The sequence below is a fragment of the Aquarana catesbeiana genome, linkage group LG05 (genome assembly GCF_042186555.1).
Source record: "Aquarana catesbeiana isolate 2022-GZ linkage group LG05, ASM4218655v1, whole genome shotgun sequence".
Taxonomy (NCBI): Eukaryota; Metazoa; Chordata; class Amphibia; order Anura; family Ranidae; genus Aquarana; species Aquarana catesbeiana.
Window position 1 is genome coordinate 485,869,366 of NC_133328.1, and position 20,428 is coordinate 485,889,793.

Here is a 20,428-nt window from a genome sequence, read left to right on the forward strand (position 1 = left end):
TTGCGACTAGCTTGAGTTCTATTCTTATAGCAGTATATCAGATTCCACATACATTTAGGTGATTCCATGAGGAATATGCTGCCTACCTCTATCTTAGTAGAATATAGTCACATTTCTCTGGCCCCCTTTTTTCTAGTATTGTAAGGTTTGTCTTCTAGCTGCCACTTAACAGTTACTGTATGAATGCACTGTTAGTGAGAGATTTGATAATTTCTAACAAAACAGTATGAGGCACACTATAATAATAAAAAAGAGGTTATTTGCAAATTAATGATAACTGAATTGGAAGAACTAGTGATTTGCACATTTTAGATTCCCCAGATCTGTAAAGAAACACAAAATTCAGGAGTCCATAAAATCTTTATTCAGGGATTGTATGGTTCTTTGCAGATCATACAATTCTGAATGAATATACTTTACACAATGCATAACAAAATCTGCATTTTGCTGATTCAACAAATAAACAGAACTTTTTTTTTTTAACCTAGTGATTTCAGGGATAAAATGGAAAGATCTCTTTCCATTACAAGCACAAAGGTAATTGTGTTTTGTACATGCAGGGCAAATCAACAGGTTCGTTGCTAATGCTCGTTAATTTTCTTTCTCTCTCCTGCTGCTCAGTTGGGTTCCAGTGTGAAATGAGGTACCCAGTACTTCAGAGTATTGGAGAGCATCCGACTCACTACCTTTTCTACCTTGATACAATGCTAAGTGAGCAATCATCCGGGACCTGCTTTTGGGGGCAATAAGAAGGTAATTTGCCCAGTGTAAGCTCTCACCAGGTTGACTTTGAGCTCAAGAATTCTTCTTAATGAAGATATGGGCAAACACCGTAGCAGGGAAGTGAAAGGAAGATAAGCATATGCAGCTGGGGATGAGGGCCGGCAGTGAAGTTAACACGTTGCTATGCTTTGCATGGATCACTTTTAAAATGAATCCTACAACTTCCAAATATCTGCCAAACTGAACAGTCAATACAAATTGAGAGCCGATACCCAATGAGTCAATTTGAGCAACTAGAATTAATTTAAAGGGACAATTTTGGGTTGACTGCAGAACTGTAATAAACAAGAACTCTTCCAATGGGGAAACTAGTTCTGTAGCCCCTGGTGATAACCAGGGATTTGCTACCTTCCTATTGGAAACTAGTTCTGTTGCCCCTGGTGATAACCAGGGATTTGCTAACATCCTATTTTGGCTATGGAACAGGAAGTGAAGGGAAATTTCCTCAATGGGCACAGACGGCAAAAAAAAAAAAAAAAATTGGGTTATTACCTTACCTTACTGTATCAAAAAAAAAAAATAAAATATTTGTCTTTTTCTACTTGAATGGTAAACTCTGGTAGGCTGCTTCACCCAGCGGGTTCTTTTGTAAAATAGAGTGAGATTTCACTGGCATAGCTTTGGGTGTTCCTTCCCACTATGTGATGTTTGCACTCCCTAAAATAACTTCATAAAATAAATACATAAAATTCCAATGGGGAGAGAGATACCTCTTTATATGGGTTGCAACAGTTAAAACTGAAGACTCAATTGCATTTATACTTTACCACCTGCGTGTCTGTGATATAAAAGAAATTGGGACATGTGCTTGTAGTAATATGCTGTAAAATGTACAACTGCAGAAGTGGGCAAAATAAATGGGCAGCTTTACTGCAGCACACCCTAATTTATGATGATATGCAGCATTACTGCATGTTTGATTACACAACATATAGTTTGATTGGACCTTAAAAGATCAGATTTGAATGAACTGATTAGGTTTTCATAGGAAAAAATGTTTCTTCTGTGAATTCACAAAACTAAAAATAGAAAATTGCGGGTTGAAATGCAACATAAGCAAACAATAAATTATTTTCAACGACTTGTGCAATTGAACAGACAAAAGGATTTACCTGGTTTTGCTCCCTCAGAAATGCTCCCATTCCAGATCTGGTGCAGAAATTCTGGTCGGTTGTCATTCATATCTATTACATTGATGACAATGTCTATGGGATTTTCCACCTGGTTTCCATTTACATCCACTGCGTGTGCCCTCAGCTGCGAAAATAATTTTATATGGCAATTCTCAGTAGAAGTATGAGAGAGAAGATTAGGTTTCGCGCATAGCTCAGTCCCTGTGATACACTGCTATAGCTTGTCCCAGATGACTTATTTGGAAATATCAGTGAATCTGCTGTCAATTCAAGCAGAATACCTACAGCACTGGATAATAGATGCTCTGAGCAACTCTACCCTTTTATGCAGAGATTCAGCTTCATTGTCTTCTTGTGATGTCTGATATGGCTATAGTTATTTTTAAAATGAAGAAAGCAAGATATTTGGGGAAATCATAAATCTCTCTTGGCTATAGACAATCCAGCTGTATGTCCTGCGCAGTAAATTGCCTGTTCAGGAAAACTGGATAGGTCATACTCATGACAGCATCTAAAAGTGACAGAAATCTGTTCTGATTCTTGCAGGCAATCCCCAAGAAATATAGAACAAATCCTTTTGTTACACATGCATTCTTTAGCTAAACAGGTACTATGTAAGCCTGCCTCATAAAGCCCATAACCAGAACCACTCAAACAAGCTGCATTCACTACAAGATAAAGGGGGGCATACTGTATAGCCTGGTCAAAAGAAGGAAATGTAATCCATTAGCAGGGTGCTGAGTAACAAAATGGTGTGCTTGGTGCTCTGGATAGAGGATGATTCCCTTTCTAATTCAGATTATTTGAGCCTTGCTGATTCCTAGATAGCAAGCAATTGAGCTGCAAGTTTGACAATGATTGCTAGGCTATTGCTAGACTTGCCAGGCTTCACAAGTTTATTGCACAATTGCAGCAAGTCTGCATTGCAGACTCCAGATCAACGTTCTTTGCAAACATTTTGCAAGTCTGCTGCAAGTTCTGGTTCAGTTATGTTGTCAAATAGTCATCCCACCACAGGAGTCACTGCGGCTAAATTTAGAAAAGTTTCAACTAGAACTTGTGCTTCAAGTGCTCTGCAAGTGTGCAACTTGCCAGTGAACATGTGCAGCAAGTTAGCAAGACTTGCAATTCAACACTGCCACAAATGTGTGGCAAGTTACAGTATCCTTGCTATCTGGGTTAAAGATTAGCCCTTAGTTAGGATGCTTAGTATACCTGTCAGTTGCTTAAAACAGGTAATCTGGCTACAGGAAAAAGATGCCTACACCTACAGGTGCATGCACATACACTATATTACCAAAAATATTTATGCGCACGTGAACTTTAATAGCATCCCAGACTTAGTCCGTAGGGTTCAATATTGAGATGGCCCACCCTTTGCAGCTATAACAGCTTCAACTCTTCTGGAAAAGCTATTCCCAAGGTTTAGGAGTGTGTCTATGGGAATGTTTGACTTTCTTCCAGAAGCGCATTTGTGAGGTCAGGCACTGGTGTGGACGAGAAGGCCTGGCTTGCAGTCTTCGCTCTAATTCATCCCAAAGGTGTTCTATTGGGTTGAGGTCAGGACTTTGTGCAAGCCAGTTAAGTTCCTCCACCCCACACTCACTCATCCATGTCTTTTTGGACCTTGCTTTGTGCACGGGTGCGCAGTTATGTTGGAACAGGAAGGGCCAACCCCAAACTGTTCCTACAAACTTGGGAGCATGAAATTGTCCAAAATGTCTTGGTATGCTGACGCCTTAAGTGTTCCCTTCACTGGAACTAAGGGGCCAAGCCCAACCCCTGAAAAACAACCCCCACACCCCCCTCCACCAAATGATTTGGACCAGTGCACAAAACAAGGTCCATAAAGACATGGATGAGTGAGTTTGGGGTGGAGGAACCTGACTGGCCAGCACAGAGTCCTGACCGCAATCTGATAGAACACCTTTGGGATGAATTGGAGTGGAGACTGTGAGCCAGGCCTTCTTATCCACATCAGTGCCTGACCTCAAAAAATGCTCTTCTGGAAGAATAATCAAACATTCCCATACACACTCCTAAACCTTGTGGACAGCCTTCCCAGAAGAATTGCAGCTGTTAAGGCTGCAAGGGGTGGGCCAACTCAATATTAAACCCTATGGACTAGGACTGGGATGCTGTTAAAGTGTAAAGGCAGGCGTCCTAATACTTTTGGTAATATAGTGTATATTCATACATCTATATGAGAGTCCTGAGAGCATCAAATTTTGTGTCCCTTCATGGTGAAATTGAAAGCAGACTTACCTCCAAACTCCTTCTGCCTTTCCTTTTGTTTCAAAGGTCCTAAGACATTTGTGTAGATGTTAGAAACTATTAGACCACCTACAAAAGCCTACATTTTATTTATGTAGCTAATTTAGGAGAACTGACAGGTGTACTTTAATTGTGAAAGGGTTGTGCCCTGAGGTTTAGTCAATTGGTAACATCAGCAGAATTGATGCCAGCACTACTGATGATGCCAGAGAGGAACAGCTGGATTGAATGAAGTAGTGAATGGCTATTTATGGCAGGTAGCACTGGCATAGGCACTGCATTAAACAACAAATTTGTTTTCATTGAAGCAATAAAAGTTACGTGCTTGGGCAGCAATGGGAATAAGGCAACATACACAGAATTTGTGTGTATTTCTTGTAGATAAGTGTTCTTTTCTTACCAAAGATGTATTGATCTCATCCAATCGCCAAACCAGGGGGCTGCCACCGAAAGTAATCCCAGACAGCCGAGGCACTTGTGGACATCGCTAAATAGAGATGGGGCTCAGGTATTAAGGGGGCTGCTGCACACAGAAGGTTTTTTATCTTAATGCATAGAATGCATTAAGATAAAAAAAAACCTTCTGCCTTTACAACCACTTTGACTTCAGTATGTTATAGCTGTTTTTATTGGCATTAGTTTTCTTCTAGTTTATGACTGACAATTTCTTTATCTATACTAGCAATTTGTTGGGCACATCAGGACAATTTTGCACTCTGTGGTTGGGGTCAGCACTGAACACATGTCTGCATCCCCCTCCACCACCTACTTAGCTTGCTCATCCATGATCCTGCAAATTCCTGTAAGTCTGAGCACTACAAAAACCACAAAGAGATGCAAATACTATATTTATGTGCTTTTTCTATAGTGTCTACAACAGCGTAAAGCAACTAAGAAGCAATAGAGCAGGGTGATAACTATGTCAAATGTGACCCCTAGAGGATGCCTCCTAAGAAATATTTTCTTCTGCATGCATACTTAAGCATTTACAAACCACCAAGCTTTGCTGAAGTTGTGAGGTCTAACACTGATTTACAAAAGCAAGCACCCAACTGTCTAGTTTGAAAGCACATTATAAATCTTGTCTTACATACATACATATTAATTTTAATGGCAAGCTATGCAATTAAACCATAACATATACTGGTAGTTTCTTTTCCTTACATGAAAAATAGCAATCTGTTCCCGATCCAAAGGCTTTGTTACAGACAGCTGACCAGATATAGGACTGATAATGTACACGCCAATGGGAGGTTGATCAGCTCCTGGACCTGTCACGCTATATCGAAGAGAAAGGCTTTTATCCCGGTCAGATCTGATCTGTATGTTAAAAGAAAAAAGATTTACAATCAGTAAAAAATAAAGCAGAATAAATATCTCAAAGGCAAAAGCATGCAAACAGCACAGTGAAAAAAACTTGATCAATTTCACATATCAGAGATAGGTCTCAGATGGTTTGCCTATAAAATAGCTATCCAGGATATTTGCCCTATGGCAAACAGTTACATTTTGATAGCCTCAAACCTAACCCATGACCCAAGTGAAAAATGATTTCTATATTTGCTTATCAATGCAGAAAAAGGGAAACGTGCTGCCGTTACTGATTATTCTGCATTTGACTGTTGGTATTATTGTACTTTTGTCAGTATTGATTAACTGAAGATCATTTGGGACCATCTTTGAGGCACAGTGAACTTTTTACAAGATAATGCTGAACTCACAAGCATAGAAGATATTCTTTGATAAGAGCCTTGCAAGCTCCCAACAAGTACAATTCAGACAATACAGTACTTTGGCAGGTTCTAATTTATTTCTCATGCAGCCAAAAGCAAAATGTATTTATTTTTTTGGATAATGTAAGGGAGCAGCAAAACCCCAGGTTTTTTCATAACTGTGTCCCACTGGGAAGATTTCCCAGCCACAACAGAAAATGAGAGGACATCTATTAGTCATTGTCCCCATAGGAAGATTTCCCTACTATTTCTTTTCTGGGGACCATTCAAAATTTGGGATTTTCTTTCCCTTCCACTTTTGGTGATATTGGTCACCAGGACAAATAGAGAAGATGACCCACCCAACGGGGACACAGAATGCAATAAGAACCCTCCACTTTATCTAAAACTAAGAAAAACGTTTTGCCTCCAGTAATTCTGTCATTTAGAAAATATCCCAAAAATGAATAGTACATGCTGTTTTGTGTGGTTTCAGAGTACTGCAATGTAGATATTCCTAAAGATATAAATTATTTTAATACTTACTCGTACTAATTCTTGCGGAAAGGTTGCTCTTGAGTTCTCTGGCACATTAATTGGTGGGATGACCCAATCCCTCTTCTGTCTTTGTAAAAAGCCATTGTGCTTACGTTGTGCAGGAAATCGAATTTCTGTGACGTTGTAAAAACCCTTCAAAATACAAAATGAAAATGAAAACAGGCCCACGTTTTTGATACTTTACATATCCATCTGCCTCACTGAGTGATTTTCAAAAGAAAACAGCACTAAACAATTACCATATTTCAAGAAGGGCACACACTGTGCAGCATAATATTTAGGAATTAATAGATTACTTATTTTTATCTGATAAAAATAACTGTGAGAACAGCAATTAAAGTACATTTAGCAAAAACGTGTTTGTAGATTATTTTAAATTAATCATCACTAAGAAATCATAGTAGTTGCCAATGAGAAAAAAAGAAATAAAACAAAAAATAATAGAATAAATTAGCTAGAATATGACACTGATACAGTATGATACAAATACAGGCATTGTGTTCCACAGTGGGCCAGGACAACAGATTGCAATTCAAACTGTTCCTCCATTTTTTTTTGTTCTCAGTTATTTTCCTCAGGGGAAACAAATACAGAAGCTAGACTTTCTATTTTCTCGAATTATAATCCACATTTTCTTGGAAAGTGTATCTACTGGTCACCTTCCTTCCGGTTCTGCTTGAAGTGGTTCTAAAGCCTTAACATTTTTTTAATTTAAAGGGTAAGTTCACCCTTGTACACTTTTTTTTTTTCAAAATCCCAGCTCCCCTATGCACCAAACATTCATGTACTTTTTTTGCAAAAATATCAAATATCAAATCAAGAAGGGTGATCACTGAATGATTGCATTTCATTTGCATTTCAACGTGGAGCTGGGAATAGGTGGGTGGATGATGCAGGGTGTGTGCTAATGAGGTCAGCTGGTCAACTCCTTCCTGTGTATATATAAGAAGATTCAATGTGCCTTATATATGCCTTGGGGTCATTTTTTGTCTTTCTTTACAATGAATAATATGCAGCACTGACTACATACAAGTGCATAGTCTTTACAGTCTCAGCTGCATTGTCTATATCTCTCTATCAAAAACAATTTGGAGACGCTCTTAAAAGTGAAAAAAACAAAGATCTTGATAAGCATGTCAGAGGTGGAGGTGAGGAAGGGGAAGTGAGACTGAAGTGTAGAGGGCAATGCAGAGGGATCAATACACTCAATGTCCGGGGAATAGCATTATAACTGTGGGGAGGAACAAGGCTGTGAGCACAGAACGAAATATAGATTCATTTAATAGGAAAATTGTTCACAGTGTACAGGATTGCAGAATAATTGTACACTTACTTAAAATTACTATATATTGAGTTAAAAAATCAAAACAATTTGATGTATATTGAAAAACTGGAGTTTTGTTATGGAGTTAACTGAATAATTCCAGATCATAATCACAAATGCAATGCAAAGCAATGCAAAGTAAAACAAATATCCTGTAGTAAAGAATATAGTTGGTTACAAAAACAAAATTAAAGCAGTGTTAAACCTAGTACACATAGGCTGAATGTCGGATGGCATTGCCCGGGTTAATAGAAAATTTGCGTACATTGGCCGGTCCAAAAGCAGCCAACGGCTGAGAGTGCTGACTGGAGTGTCCTGGTGGGGGGTGTCCCCCTGTCAGAACACAATGGAACAGCAGGGAAGATCACTGTACTAACATCTGATTGTTAGTACAGCGGATCCGACCTGAGTTATCAGTTTTTTTTTCATTTAGCCTGCTGGGCTGAATGAAAAAAACAAGTAGTTTGTACCAGGCTTTTGGCTCTGTTCACATACACTATATTGCCAAAAGTATTGGGACACATGCTTTTACATGCACATGAACTTTTATGGCATCCCATTCTTAGTCTGTAGGGTTCAATATTGAGTTGGCCCACCCTTTGCAGCTTTAACAGCTTCAACTCTTATGGGAAGGCTGTCCACAAGGTTTAACAGTGCGTCTATGGGTATGTTTGACCAATGTTTGACCATTGTCAGGCACTGAAGAAGGCTTAAGAATGCCTGGCTCTCAGTTTCTGCTCTAATTCATCCCAAAGGTGTTCTATCGGGTTGAGGTCAGGACTCTGTGCAGGACAGTCAAGTTCCTCCAACCCAAACTCGCTCATCCATGTCTTTATGAACCTTGCTTTGTGCACTGGTCCAAATCATTTGTTGGAGGGGGGAATAGGGTATGGGGTTGTTTTTCAGGAGTTGGCCCCTTAGTTCGAGTAAAGGGAATTCTTAAGGCGTCAGCATACCAAGACATTTTGGGCAATTTCATGCTCCCAACTTTGTGGGAACAGTTTGGGGATGGCCCCTTCCTGTTCAAACATGACTGCACACCAGTGCACAAAGCAAGGTCCATAAAGACATGAATGAGTGAGTTTGGGATGGAGGAACTTGACTGGCCTGCATAGAGTTCTGATCTCAACCTGAGAGAACACCTTTGGGATTAATTAGAGCGGAGACTGCTCGTTAACATCAGTAAAAAAAGGGTAGTGACGCTGCTAAATAGTATGAGATTTAATACATTAGTCCATCAATAAGTCCTTGAAGTGGATACACAGTATATGTGGAGGGGGAGAGAAGAAGAGGAGAGACCTGTATAGATTACTTTAGCAGCCCAAAACAACTGTGGCAGCCTTTGAGGGGGGAGTTGAAGGCAGACTCCAGATATGCAAATGAGAAGGGAAACACAGGCGCCTCTAGGTTAGAAGCATAAACCATTTTAATGAGATACAGGTGCATTATCCACTTACATGGAGGTTAAGGAAGTAAGGCACGAGTCCATCCATACTTGCGTGGTGTTTACTGCAGAGCAGCGTTCTGAACCGCTGATTTTTAATCCAAAGAAATGAATGCAATAGTGTTATTTAGATTGATATTATGCTCAAATGTTATTTTTATATATTTTTTATATTTTTATTGCCTATTCTTATTTGGAATTACCTCAAGAACTGAAGTTGATATGTAATGTCATGTATGTTCTGTTGCACCATAGGCGGTTAACAGTTTGTTGATATCTATATTATTTTAGCTCTGGGTATTTCATGTTGGAAAGTATGTCACATCCTTTCCACTAGATGGCAGTGTTCCAAGGCATATATAAGGCTGTTATCAGCCAAAGTCTCACTAGCTTGACAAAGGAGCGCGCCCTGAGTCCCATCTACCAGTGCACATGCTCCGAAATGCTATAGCAACCCATCAATGATGTCATCATGCCCGGCGCCGCATTCCAGGCCTCTCCATCTGCCTGATCCATGCCTCAGTTTCATCGCCTTGGTCACAGAGATCCTGCTGGCTAGGATTTCTCCCCCACAGGCAGAAAAATAAGCTGTGCAGAATGCCGCTCTGCAGTGAATGCCACGCCAGTGTGGATGGACTCGTGCCTTATCTTACTTCCTTAACCTCCATGTAAGTGGATAATGCACCTGTATCTCATTAAAATGTTTACAGTTCTAACCTAGAGGCGCTTGTGTTTCTCTTCTTGTCCACATCAGTGCCTGACCTCACAAATGCGCTTCTGGAAGAATGGTCAAACCTTAAGGACAGCCTTCCCAGAAGAGTTGAAGCTGTTGTAGAGCCAATACTTATGATAATTTAGTGTATATTCAAATTAGATGACATGTGAACCAAACAAGCTTTCTATGGAGCCGGTTCACATATCTGCGCTACAGTGGCAATGCGATTTCAGCGTGAATTTGAAAAGAGTCCTGTGCGTTTTCTGAGCACTGCGTTGCGGTTCAGATGTGAATTCCAGGCTCATTGCCTTCTATGGGAATGCATCTGACATGTCATCAGTTTTAAACACAAGTTCAAATGAGAATAACAAAAACAGCAGGGGGGTTACCCCCTCAATCAATACCAGGCCCTTCGGAGGGGAACCCCACGCCAAAATGTAACAAAAAATAGCGTTGGGTTGTTTTTGTTTTTTTTTAATAAAAGGATTGTCAAAAACTGTCTCTGTGTTTATATATATATATATATATATATATATATATATATACAACGTACCCCATACTCATTCACATGGGGCAGGTGGGATTCCCATAAGCCCCCTGCCTGCAGACCCCTAGTGGCCAGGGTCGTGGGGAAGAGGCCCTTGTCGCCATCAACATAGGGACAAGGTGCCTTGGGGTCGGGTGGGGGAATGGAGCCCCTTGCCCAAAAGCACACCCTCCTAGTTGAGGGCATGTGGCCTGGTATGGTTTAGGGGGGAGGCGCTCGCTTTTCCTCCCCTTTTCCTAGCCAGCCAGGCTGAATGTTCAGATAAGGGTCTGGTAGTATCCCACCTCTGACTAGCAACTGAACTTTTAACTCTTCTATCAACTCATCCCTCACAGTTAATACATTCTTGTACCATCATTGGCTCACTGGTTGTGATTGACAGCAGCGGGAGCCAATGGGCTCCCGCTGCTGTCTCAGCGAATGAGGAGGGAGAGTCCTGGGACAGCTGAGACTATTGTGAATATCGCTTGATCGGAAGGAGCTCAGTTTATGATTGTGGGGGGTGGGGGCTCTGCACACAAAAGGTTTTACCTTCATGCATAGAACCTTCAGCATTTAGAAATACTTTAATTGAACAAGCTGAAGTTAGAAGCTGATTGGCTTCCATGCACAGCTGCACCAGATTTTACACTCTGGTTTTAGTAAATCAACCTCTGGATCTTTTGAAAAACAACAGTCTTACTGGCTGAATCACCAGGTGAAAACAAAGCCTAAAGCCTAAAAAATCCTAAAATAGATAATGAATGCAGGAATCACATCTATGAAATAATATGCTTCAATACAATAAATGTTTGATTTGGGTTTGTTAATACTTTAAAGGCCGGTTCACACTAGTGCAATGCCAGACATTGCATGTGATTGATTTGCACCGCATTGCTGTTGTGATGTCTGCGCGATGCGAATTTCAGCCATACAAACTGTATAGCTGAATTTGCATTGCATTCAGGCCAAACTCATGCAGGACCCTTTTTTTGGTCCGCACCAGAATCGAATCGCATAAGTGTTCACACCCATGCGATCCGGTTTCTGAAAATCTTGCTACATTTTGCAAACTGCTTGCGGGGTGTCGTTAACTTACATACATTCAGCAATCAGTTTGCATGAACAGGTTTGCGATTTAGATGAGGTGCAAATTTGTACCGCATCTAGTGTGAACCGAGCCTCAGTCCTCATGTATCCGTCTTAGCATTTGGTAAAGGGCAGAAACAGTCAACAGGAGATTTATTACCTATCTTGTTCTGTATCTCATTAAAATGTTTACAGTTCTAACCTAGAGGCGCTTGTGTTTCTCTTCTTGTCAACATCAGTGCCTGACCTCACAAATGCGCTTCTGGAAGAATGGTCAAACCTTAAGGACAGCCTTCTCAGAAGAGTTGAAGCTGCTGTAGAGGCAAAAGGTGGACCGACTCAATATTGGACCCTACGGACTACGACTGGGATGCCATTAAACTTCATGTGCGTGTAAAGGCAGGTGTCCCAATACTTTTGATAATATAGTGTATATTCAAATTAGATGACATGTGAACCAAACAAGCTTTCTATGGAGCCGGTTCACATATCTGCGCTACAGTGGCAATGCGATTTCAGCGTGAATATGAAAACAGTCCTGTGCGTTTTCTGAGCACTGCGTTGCGGTTCAGATGTGAATTCCAGGCTCATTGCCTTCTATAGGAATGCATCTGACATGTCATCAGTTTTAAACACAAGTTCAAATGAGAATAACAAAAACAACAGGGGGGTTACCCCCTCAATCAATACCAGGCCCTTCGGAGGGGAACCCCACGCCAAAATGTAACAAAAAATAGCGTTGGGTTGTTTTTGTTTTCTTTTAATAAAAGGATTGTCAAAAACTGTCTCTGTGTTTTTATTTAAATATATATATATGTATATACACAATGTACCCCATACTCATTCACATGGGGCAGGTGGGATTCCCATAAGCCCCCTGCCTGCAGACCCCTACTGGCCAGGGTCGTGGGGAAGAGGCCCTTGTCGCCATCAACATAGGGACAAGGTGCCTTGGGGTGGGGTGGGGGAATGGAGCCCCTTGCCCAAAAGCACACCCTCCTAGTTGAGGGCATGTGGCCTGGTATGGTTTAGGGGGAAGGAGCTCGCTCTTCCTCCCCTTTTCCTAGCCAGCCAGGCTGAATGTTCAGATAAGGGTCTGGTAGTATCCCACCTCTGACTAGCAACTGAACTTTTAACTCTTCTATCAGCTCATCCCTCACAGTTAATACATTCTTGTACCATTTGCCCCACCCTATTAGATTGCAAGCTCTTATGAGCAAGGCGCTCTGAACCCTCTTATATTTTATTGTATTGTAACTGTACTGTCCTTTATATTTTAAAGCCATGCGCAAACTGCTGGTGCTATATAGACCCTGAATTATAATATCAATAATAATAATAATAATATGTACTAGCACATTTAGATAAACTAACAAATTGAATTCAAACTCCAGCTAGTCTTTTATAAACAATTACAGCAAACGTTTTGTTTTTTTTTTCGGGATAAAGGTTTTATTCAAATAAATAAAATCTGAACATTGTAAGCACTCCTAGGAGTGTTAAATAGTTTGTCTCATCTCTGCAACTGATACATTCTGCTGGAGAACTTGGTGGTTGAGTTACTGCAACTGGAGAGTGCAAAATTTGGTGCAGCTCTGCAAATAAACCAATCAGCTTCCAAATTTTTTAGTATTATTTTTGTAGTTTTTTTTGTCGTATTAAAGCTTTGTTGTTTTGTTTTTTAAATAAAAAAAAATGTTATACTTACCTGCTCTGTACATTGGTTTTGCACAGAGAAGCACCTGGCTCCTCCCCCTCGAGCAGTGCCCCCAGAGAAAGTTGCTTGCCCTGGGGGCACTGATGTGGGCTCGCTCTCGAGCCTCGGCTCTATGAGTCCATGAGACACATAGAGCTGTGGCTCGGCCCTGTCCCCGCTCTCTCCTCATTGGCTCACTGGTTGTGATTGACAGCAGCAGGAGCCAATGGGCTGCCGCTGCTGTCTCAGCGAATGAGGAGGGAGAGTCCTGGGACAGCTGAGACTATTGTGAATATCGCTTGATCGGAAGGAGCTCAGTTTATGATTGTGGGGGGTGGGGGCTCTGCACACAAAAGGTTTTACCTTCATGCATAGAACCTTCAGCATTTAGAAATACTTTAATTGAACAAGCTGAAGTTAGAAGCTGATTGGCTTCCATGCACAGCTGCACCAGATTTTACACTCTGGTTTTAGTAAATGAACCTCTGGATCTTTTGAAAAACAACAGTCTTACTGGCTGAATCACCAGGTGAAAACAAAGCCTAAAGCCTAAAAAAGCCTAAAATACCGTAGATAATGAATGCAGCAATCACATCTATGAAATAATATGCTTCAATACAATAAATGTTTGATTTGGGTTTGTTAATACTTTAAGGTCCGGTTCACACTAGTGCAATGCCAGACATTGCATGTGATTGATTTGCACCGCATTGCTGTTGTGATGTCTGCACGATGCAAATTTCAGCCATACAAACTGTATAGCTGAATTCACATTGCATTCAGGCCAAACTCATGCAGGACCCTTTTTTTGGTCCGCACCAGAATCGAATCGCATAAGTGTTCACACCCATGCGATCCGGTTTCTGAAAATCTTGCTACATTTTGCAAACTGCTTGCGGGGTGTCGTTAACTTAACATACATTCGGCAATCAGTTTGCATGAACAGGTTTGCGATTTAGATGCGGTGCAAATTTGTACCGCATCTAGTGTGAACCGAGCCTCAGTCCTCATGTATCCGTCTTAGCATTTGGTAAAGGGCAGAAACAGTCAACAGGAGATTTATTACCTATCTTGTTGCTTTTTAGTTCTCAAAGGTTCAATTCACACTTGGAGATACAATGCAGGTGTTCTAATCCCTCTCCACTCCATTAAAAAAAGAGTTAAAAATTATCAGATATTTTGAGATTTTAAGCTGAATGGATGTTTTCCCAAACATTTGTTCTTTAAACAGTTGTAAACATGTTTAGCTTGTAATTGTGCAGTACTTTAAATGCTTATTTTATCAATAACATGTCTTGAAAATTACTGTCACAAGAGTAAGATTTCCCTACAGCTGGTATCCAACACCTATTTCTGTCTTCAGTGATCACATTTGTATACAGAATACTGGACCTGATATTCTGCAGAATTCGTATCAAATCATTTGAAAAATCAGTCCATGCAAAGTCAGCCTCAGCATTATAATCAGAGAAAACACACTACTGCCTCTTTGCACAAGTCGCCCCTGTCTGACTGTTGAATAAATGATCACTTCTGTAGGATTTATATTACCACTCATCATATCTGCCACTATCCAGGCAGTTTTTAGTCAGACTTGGGCATGCTGAAATGTCATGCAAATTCCAAAGACACATTTAATATGTACTGGTAAAGAATGTCTCAAATATTTATGACCCTATTAAATCCCACTGTATTAATTCTGTAATTATTTTAAACCTATGTCAGGCAAGATGGATGCTTTGGATGACCCACTTTGCACACTGGCCATTAATCTTCTGTAGGTGTTGAAACTCCTTTCTAGTTCTACTCCCTAATTCTGCGTCATACACTGCTTTTTTTATTTCAGACGGGTGTCTCCTACAAAAAATGTCCATTTGAAGATAGAATGTGTAAAAGGGAGAGCCATGGTCCTGTAAATGACTAAGCAGCAAAAGGGATTTCCCATATCTTCTTGGCAAAAAGATTTTCTTTAATATTTAAGCCAAATTCAGGTGTGGAAGATGCTAAGTATGTATGTAAATTAGCAGTGATTTCAGACATCATTAAAGATAGTGTTTAAAGGGGGGTCCATTTATGACAAACTAAGAATGCTGAACACTTCTATATGAGTTTTATTGTATCTGTTTTTTTTAATGTAGAGCCTTTCCATATTATTATTATTATTATACAGGATTTATATAGTGCCAACAGTTTACGTAGCGCTTTACAACTTGAGGGTAGACAATACAAATACAATACACTTTAATACAGTAGGAATCAGAGGGCCCTGCTCCTTAGAGTTTTTTTTTTTTGACAAGCAAATTGGAACTCTATAGGCTCACTTTTTTTCATTTATAGGCTTAACTCTCTAATTTACCGCAATAGTCTTTATCCTCTGCTATATGAAGAATAAAGTACACCCAAATTTCCCTTTTTGATAGTCTAAACAGGTCTCAAATCTAGTTACTATGTGATAAAAGAGCCTCATGAATTGAAAAAATATTTTACCTCCTCAAATCCTTCTTCATTTGTGTTTTACATGCTCACCATTGCCCCCCAGACACTGTAGCTCACAGTGGGGGGTTTCAGCAGCACAGTCAGTTCTGCCATTTCAGAAAATAGTGGGCAGGACTAGACACGATCAGCTGCTAATTGACAATCTACGGGCTTAAGAAACGAGAAAAGACAATGCTGAGAACCACACCCCCTGTAACATCTTCCCTACCGGTGGACTTTACTGTCATGATCTACAGGTATCTGTAAATCCTAGTACATATGATGACATTATCTGACGAATGATCATCCATTTTTTTTGGATGCTAGTCTCCATATCAAAAAACGAATAGGTTACTAAAGTACAAAAATTCTCATACAACAGAATAAAAATTCAGAAGTGATGTAATGTATTTGTATTGCATTTTCAGCCGAAAATTGTACTGATCAACCACTTGCCACCCTCCCACCGCCAAATGACAGAGGGACGGTGTGGCTCTCGTTCTGGGTGGACATCATATGGCGGCGCCCCAGAGCGGCCGCGGGGGGCGTGCAGCGCGGTGATTGTGGCAGCGCCATGTTGCCAGGACATGTCATGACCCTGATCTCTGTAAAGAGCCATGGCCGTGGCTCTATAACCATGTGATCGGCTGTGTCCAATCACAGCCGGTCACATGTAAATACGGAAGTGCTGTGAATCGGCTCTCCTCGCCTCACACTGACAGAGTGTGTGGCGGGGAGTGCCGATCAAAGGCATCTCCTTGCAGGGGAGGCCTAGACAGGTAATTAGGGTACTGATCATCAGTGCCTTGATTAAAGGAAAGCCCCATCAGTGCCACCAATTAGTGCCTATCAGTGCCACCAATCAGTGCCCATAAGTGCCACCAATCAGTGCCCATAAGTGATGCCAGTCAGTGCAGCTTTTCAGTGCCCATCAGCGCCCCCTATCAGTGCCCATCAGTGCTGCCTATCCATGCCATCTATCAGTGTCCACTAGTGCTGCCCATCAGTGCCCACCACTGCTGCCCACCAGTGACATCTATCAGTGCTCATCAGTGCTGCATATCAGTGCCCATGAATGCCGCCACATCAGTGCCCATCAGTGCAGCTTCATCAGTGCCCATCAGTGCCCATCAGTGCAGCCCCATCAGCGCACATCAGTGTAGAAAAATTACTTATTTACAAAATTTACTGACAGAAACTTACTTAAGAAAAACTAACTTTCCCTTCCTGACAGATCCGCCATTTGCCCTGTATACACAGGCAGATGGCTGGTCCATCTCTCCAGTGAATGATCGGTGGGTTGTGGCGGCCATCGCGGGTTGCTGGACACGCTGATTGGCTCCTACTGTGTCCATTCACAGCGGGAGTGGCGCACGCCCAAAACCGTGTGCACAAAATCACGTACCTGTACGTGATTATGTTCAGCTGGGCCGCCCTGCCGCAGTATATATGTGGTGGGCAGTCTGGAACTGGTTAACTGAAAATCGTACGATCTGGTATCGTACAAGAAAATTTTTCGTGTTTGTCCCTTTGGAAAATTTCAGACAACAGCTGTGTACTAACAATTAGATTATCGTATGATCGCTTTGAAAACAGTATTTTTTTGTACGATACTCTGATCGTGTGTATGGGGCTTAAGACTTTGCAGAGGGACTAAGGAAAAAAGGTAAGTGCATATGCATTTACAATTAAATGCTGCAGCACATCCTCTACTAATATATATATATATATATATATATATATATATATATATATATATATATATATATATATAATATATATTATATATATATATATATATATATATATATATATATATATATATATACAGTTGTGCTAATACGTTTACATACCCTGGCAGAATATATGATTTCTTGGCCATTTTTCAGAGAATATGAATGATAACACAAAAAACTTTTCTTTCACTCATGGTTAGTCTTTGGCTGAAGCCATTTATTATTAATCAACTGTGTTTACTCTTTTTAAATCATAATCACAACAGAAACTACCCAAATCACCCTGATTAAAAGTTTACATACCCCAGTTCCTACTACCGTATATTGCCCCCTTTAACATTAATGACAGCTTGAAGTCTTTTGTGGTATTTGTGGATGAGGCTCTTTATCTTCTCAGATGGTAAAACTGCCCATTCCTCTTGGCAAAGCCTCCAGTTCCTGTAAATTCTTGGGCTGTCTTGCATGAACTGCACATCTGAGATCTCCCCAGAGTGGCTCAATAATATTGAGGTCAGGAGACTGAGATGGCCACTCCAGAACCTTCACTTTATTCTGCTGTAGCCAATGACAGCACATCCCATGCACAGCTTCCTGGCTGATGAATGCAAATGTTCCTCCAGTATTTTTTGATAACATACTGCATTCATCTTGCCATCAATTTTGACCAAATTTCCTGTGCCTTTGTAGCTCACACATCCCCAAAACATCAGTGATCCACTTCCGTGTTTCACAGTAGGAATGGTGTACTTTTCATCATAGGCCTTGTTGACTCCTCGCCAAATGTAGCGTTTATGGTTTTGGCCAAAAAGCTAAATTTTGGTCTAATCACTCCAAATCACTTTGTGCCAAAAGGTTTGAGGCTTGTCTCTGTGCTGTTTGATGTATTGTAAGTGGGATACTTTGTGGCATTTGCGTAGTAATGGCTTTTTCTTCTGGCGACTCGATCATGCAGCCCATCTTTCTTCACGTGCCTCCTTATTGTGCATCTTGAAACAGCCACACCACATGTTTTCAGAGAGTCCTGTATTTCCCCTGAAGTTATTTCTGGGTTTTTCTTTGCATCCCGAACAATTTTCCTGGCAGTTGTGGCTGAAATTTTTATTTGGTCTCCCTGATCGTGGTTTGGTTTCAACAGAAACCCTAATTTTCCACTTCTTGATTAGAGTTTGAACACTGCTGATTGGCATTCCCAATTCCTTGGATATCTTTTCATATCCCTTTCCGGTTTTATACAGTTAAACTACCTTTTCCCGCAGATCCTTTGACAATTCTTTTGCTTTCCCCATGACTCAGAATCCAGAAATGTCAGTGCAGCACTGGGTGAAAGATGCAAGGGTCTGTCAGGAGTCCAGAAACTCATTGACCTTTTATACACACACACTATTTACAAGCAAACAGATCACAGGTGATGATGGTTAACTTTAATAGCCATTCAAACCCCTTTGTGTCAACTTGTGTGCATATTATCAGGCCAAAATCACCAGGGTATGTAAACTTTTGATCAGGGTCATTTGGGTAGTTTCTGTTGCCATTATGATTTAAAAAGAGTAAACACAGTTGATTGATAATAAATGACTTTAGCCAAACACTAAAAATGAGTGAAAGAATTGTTTTTTGTGTTATCATTCATATTCTCTGAAAAATGGCCAATACATCATAAATTCTGCCAGGGTATGTAAACTTATGAGCACAAATGTATATATATTTTAACCACTTCCCTACCCGCCTATAGTAATATGATGTCCACAGATGGGATCTCCCATCTTGGGTGGACGTCATATGACGGCCTCGGGTTCCCGGCCGCCTAGGGGGCGCGCGCCCGCCGCGTTGCTCGGGACCCGGTGCGTGTGCCCGGCGGCCGCGATGTCCGCCAGGCACCCGCGATTGCCTGTTAACCGATCCACGTCCTGTCAGCTCAGAGGAGAGCGATCTGTGTTCCCAGAACGGAGGAACACTGATCGGTCTCCTCCCCTTGTGCGTCCCCTCCCCCTACAGTTAGAAGCATTCCCTAGGAAACACATTTAACCCCTCCCCGCCCCCTAGTGGTTAACCCCATTCACTGCCTGTCACATTTACACAGTAATCAATGCAATTTTATAGCATTGATCGCTGTATAAATGTGAATGGTCCCAAAAATGTGTCAAAAGTGTCCGATGTGTCCGCCATAATGTTGCAGTCATGAAAAAAAATTGCGATCGCCGCTATTACTAGTAAAAAAAAAAAAAATAAATAATTTTTTTTAAAAAATGCCATAAATCTATCCCGTATTTTATAGACGCTATAACTTTTGCGCAAACCAATCAATATACGCGTATTGCGATTTTGTTTACCAAAAATATGTAGAAGAATACGTATCAGCCAAAACTGAGGAAAAAATTAGTTTTTTTTAAAAAAAAAATTGGGATATTTATTATAGCAAAAAGTAAAAAAATATTGTGTTTTTTTCAAAATTGTATAGCGCAAAAAATAAAAACCGCAGAGGTGATCAAATACCACCAAAAGAAAGCTCTATTTGTGGGGGAAAAAAGGACGTCAATTTTGTTTGGGTACAATGTCGCACGACCGCGCAATTGTCGTTTAAAGTGCGACAGCGCTGAAAACTAAAAATTGGTCTGGGAAGGAAGGGGGTGAAAATGCCCTGTATTGAACCGGTTAAGCAGAGTCCCTAGAGAATAAAATGGTGGGTGCTGCATATTTTGTCACACAATGTTTGCATAGCAGTTTTTCAAACACAATTTTTTGTAAAAAATATACTTAATGCACAAAAAAAATAATATCAAACTGTTTGGTAAAATATAAAAGATGAATGATGTTGGTGAATTGAGTAAATATATACCAAGCATGTCATGCTTTAAATTGCGAGGAGAATAATCACCGCTCCAGGAGGATTAAACAGGCAAAAGGTAAGTCCTTCTTGGTTAGGAGGTTGTTGGTGCTGGCTATTGCTAGTAGCAATAAGACGA

At 40.6% G+C, this 20,428-nt stretch overlaps 1 protein-coding gene across 2 annotated transcripts in view; it reads right to left on the reverse strand.

The window, feature by feature from the left end:
* Positions 1 to 20,428, reverse strand: part of CDH2 (cadherin 2) — a 425,329-nt gene that overhangs the window by 95,282 nt on the left and 309,619 nt on the right. For both annotated transcript variants that reach the window (XM_073631511.1, XM_073631512.1), the window contains exons 4-6: positions 6,449 to 6,592; positions 5,355 to 5,510; positions 1,896 to 2,040 (exon numbers count right to left, since the gene is read on the reverse strand). In XM_073631511.1, the coding sequence (XP_073487612.1) occupies positions 1,896 to 2,040; positions 5,355 to 5,510; positions 6,449 to 6,592 (445 nt within the window). The remainder of the gene's footprint in view (positions 1 to 1,895; positions 2,041 to 5,354; positions 5,511 to 6,448; positions 6,593 to 20,428) is intronic.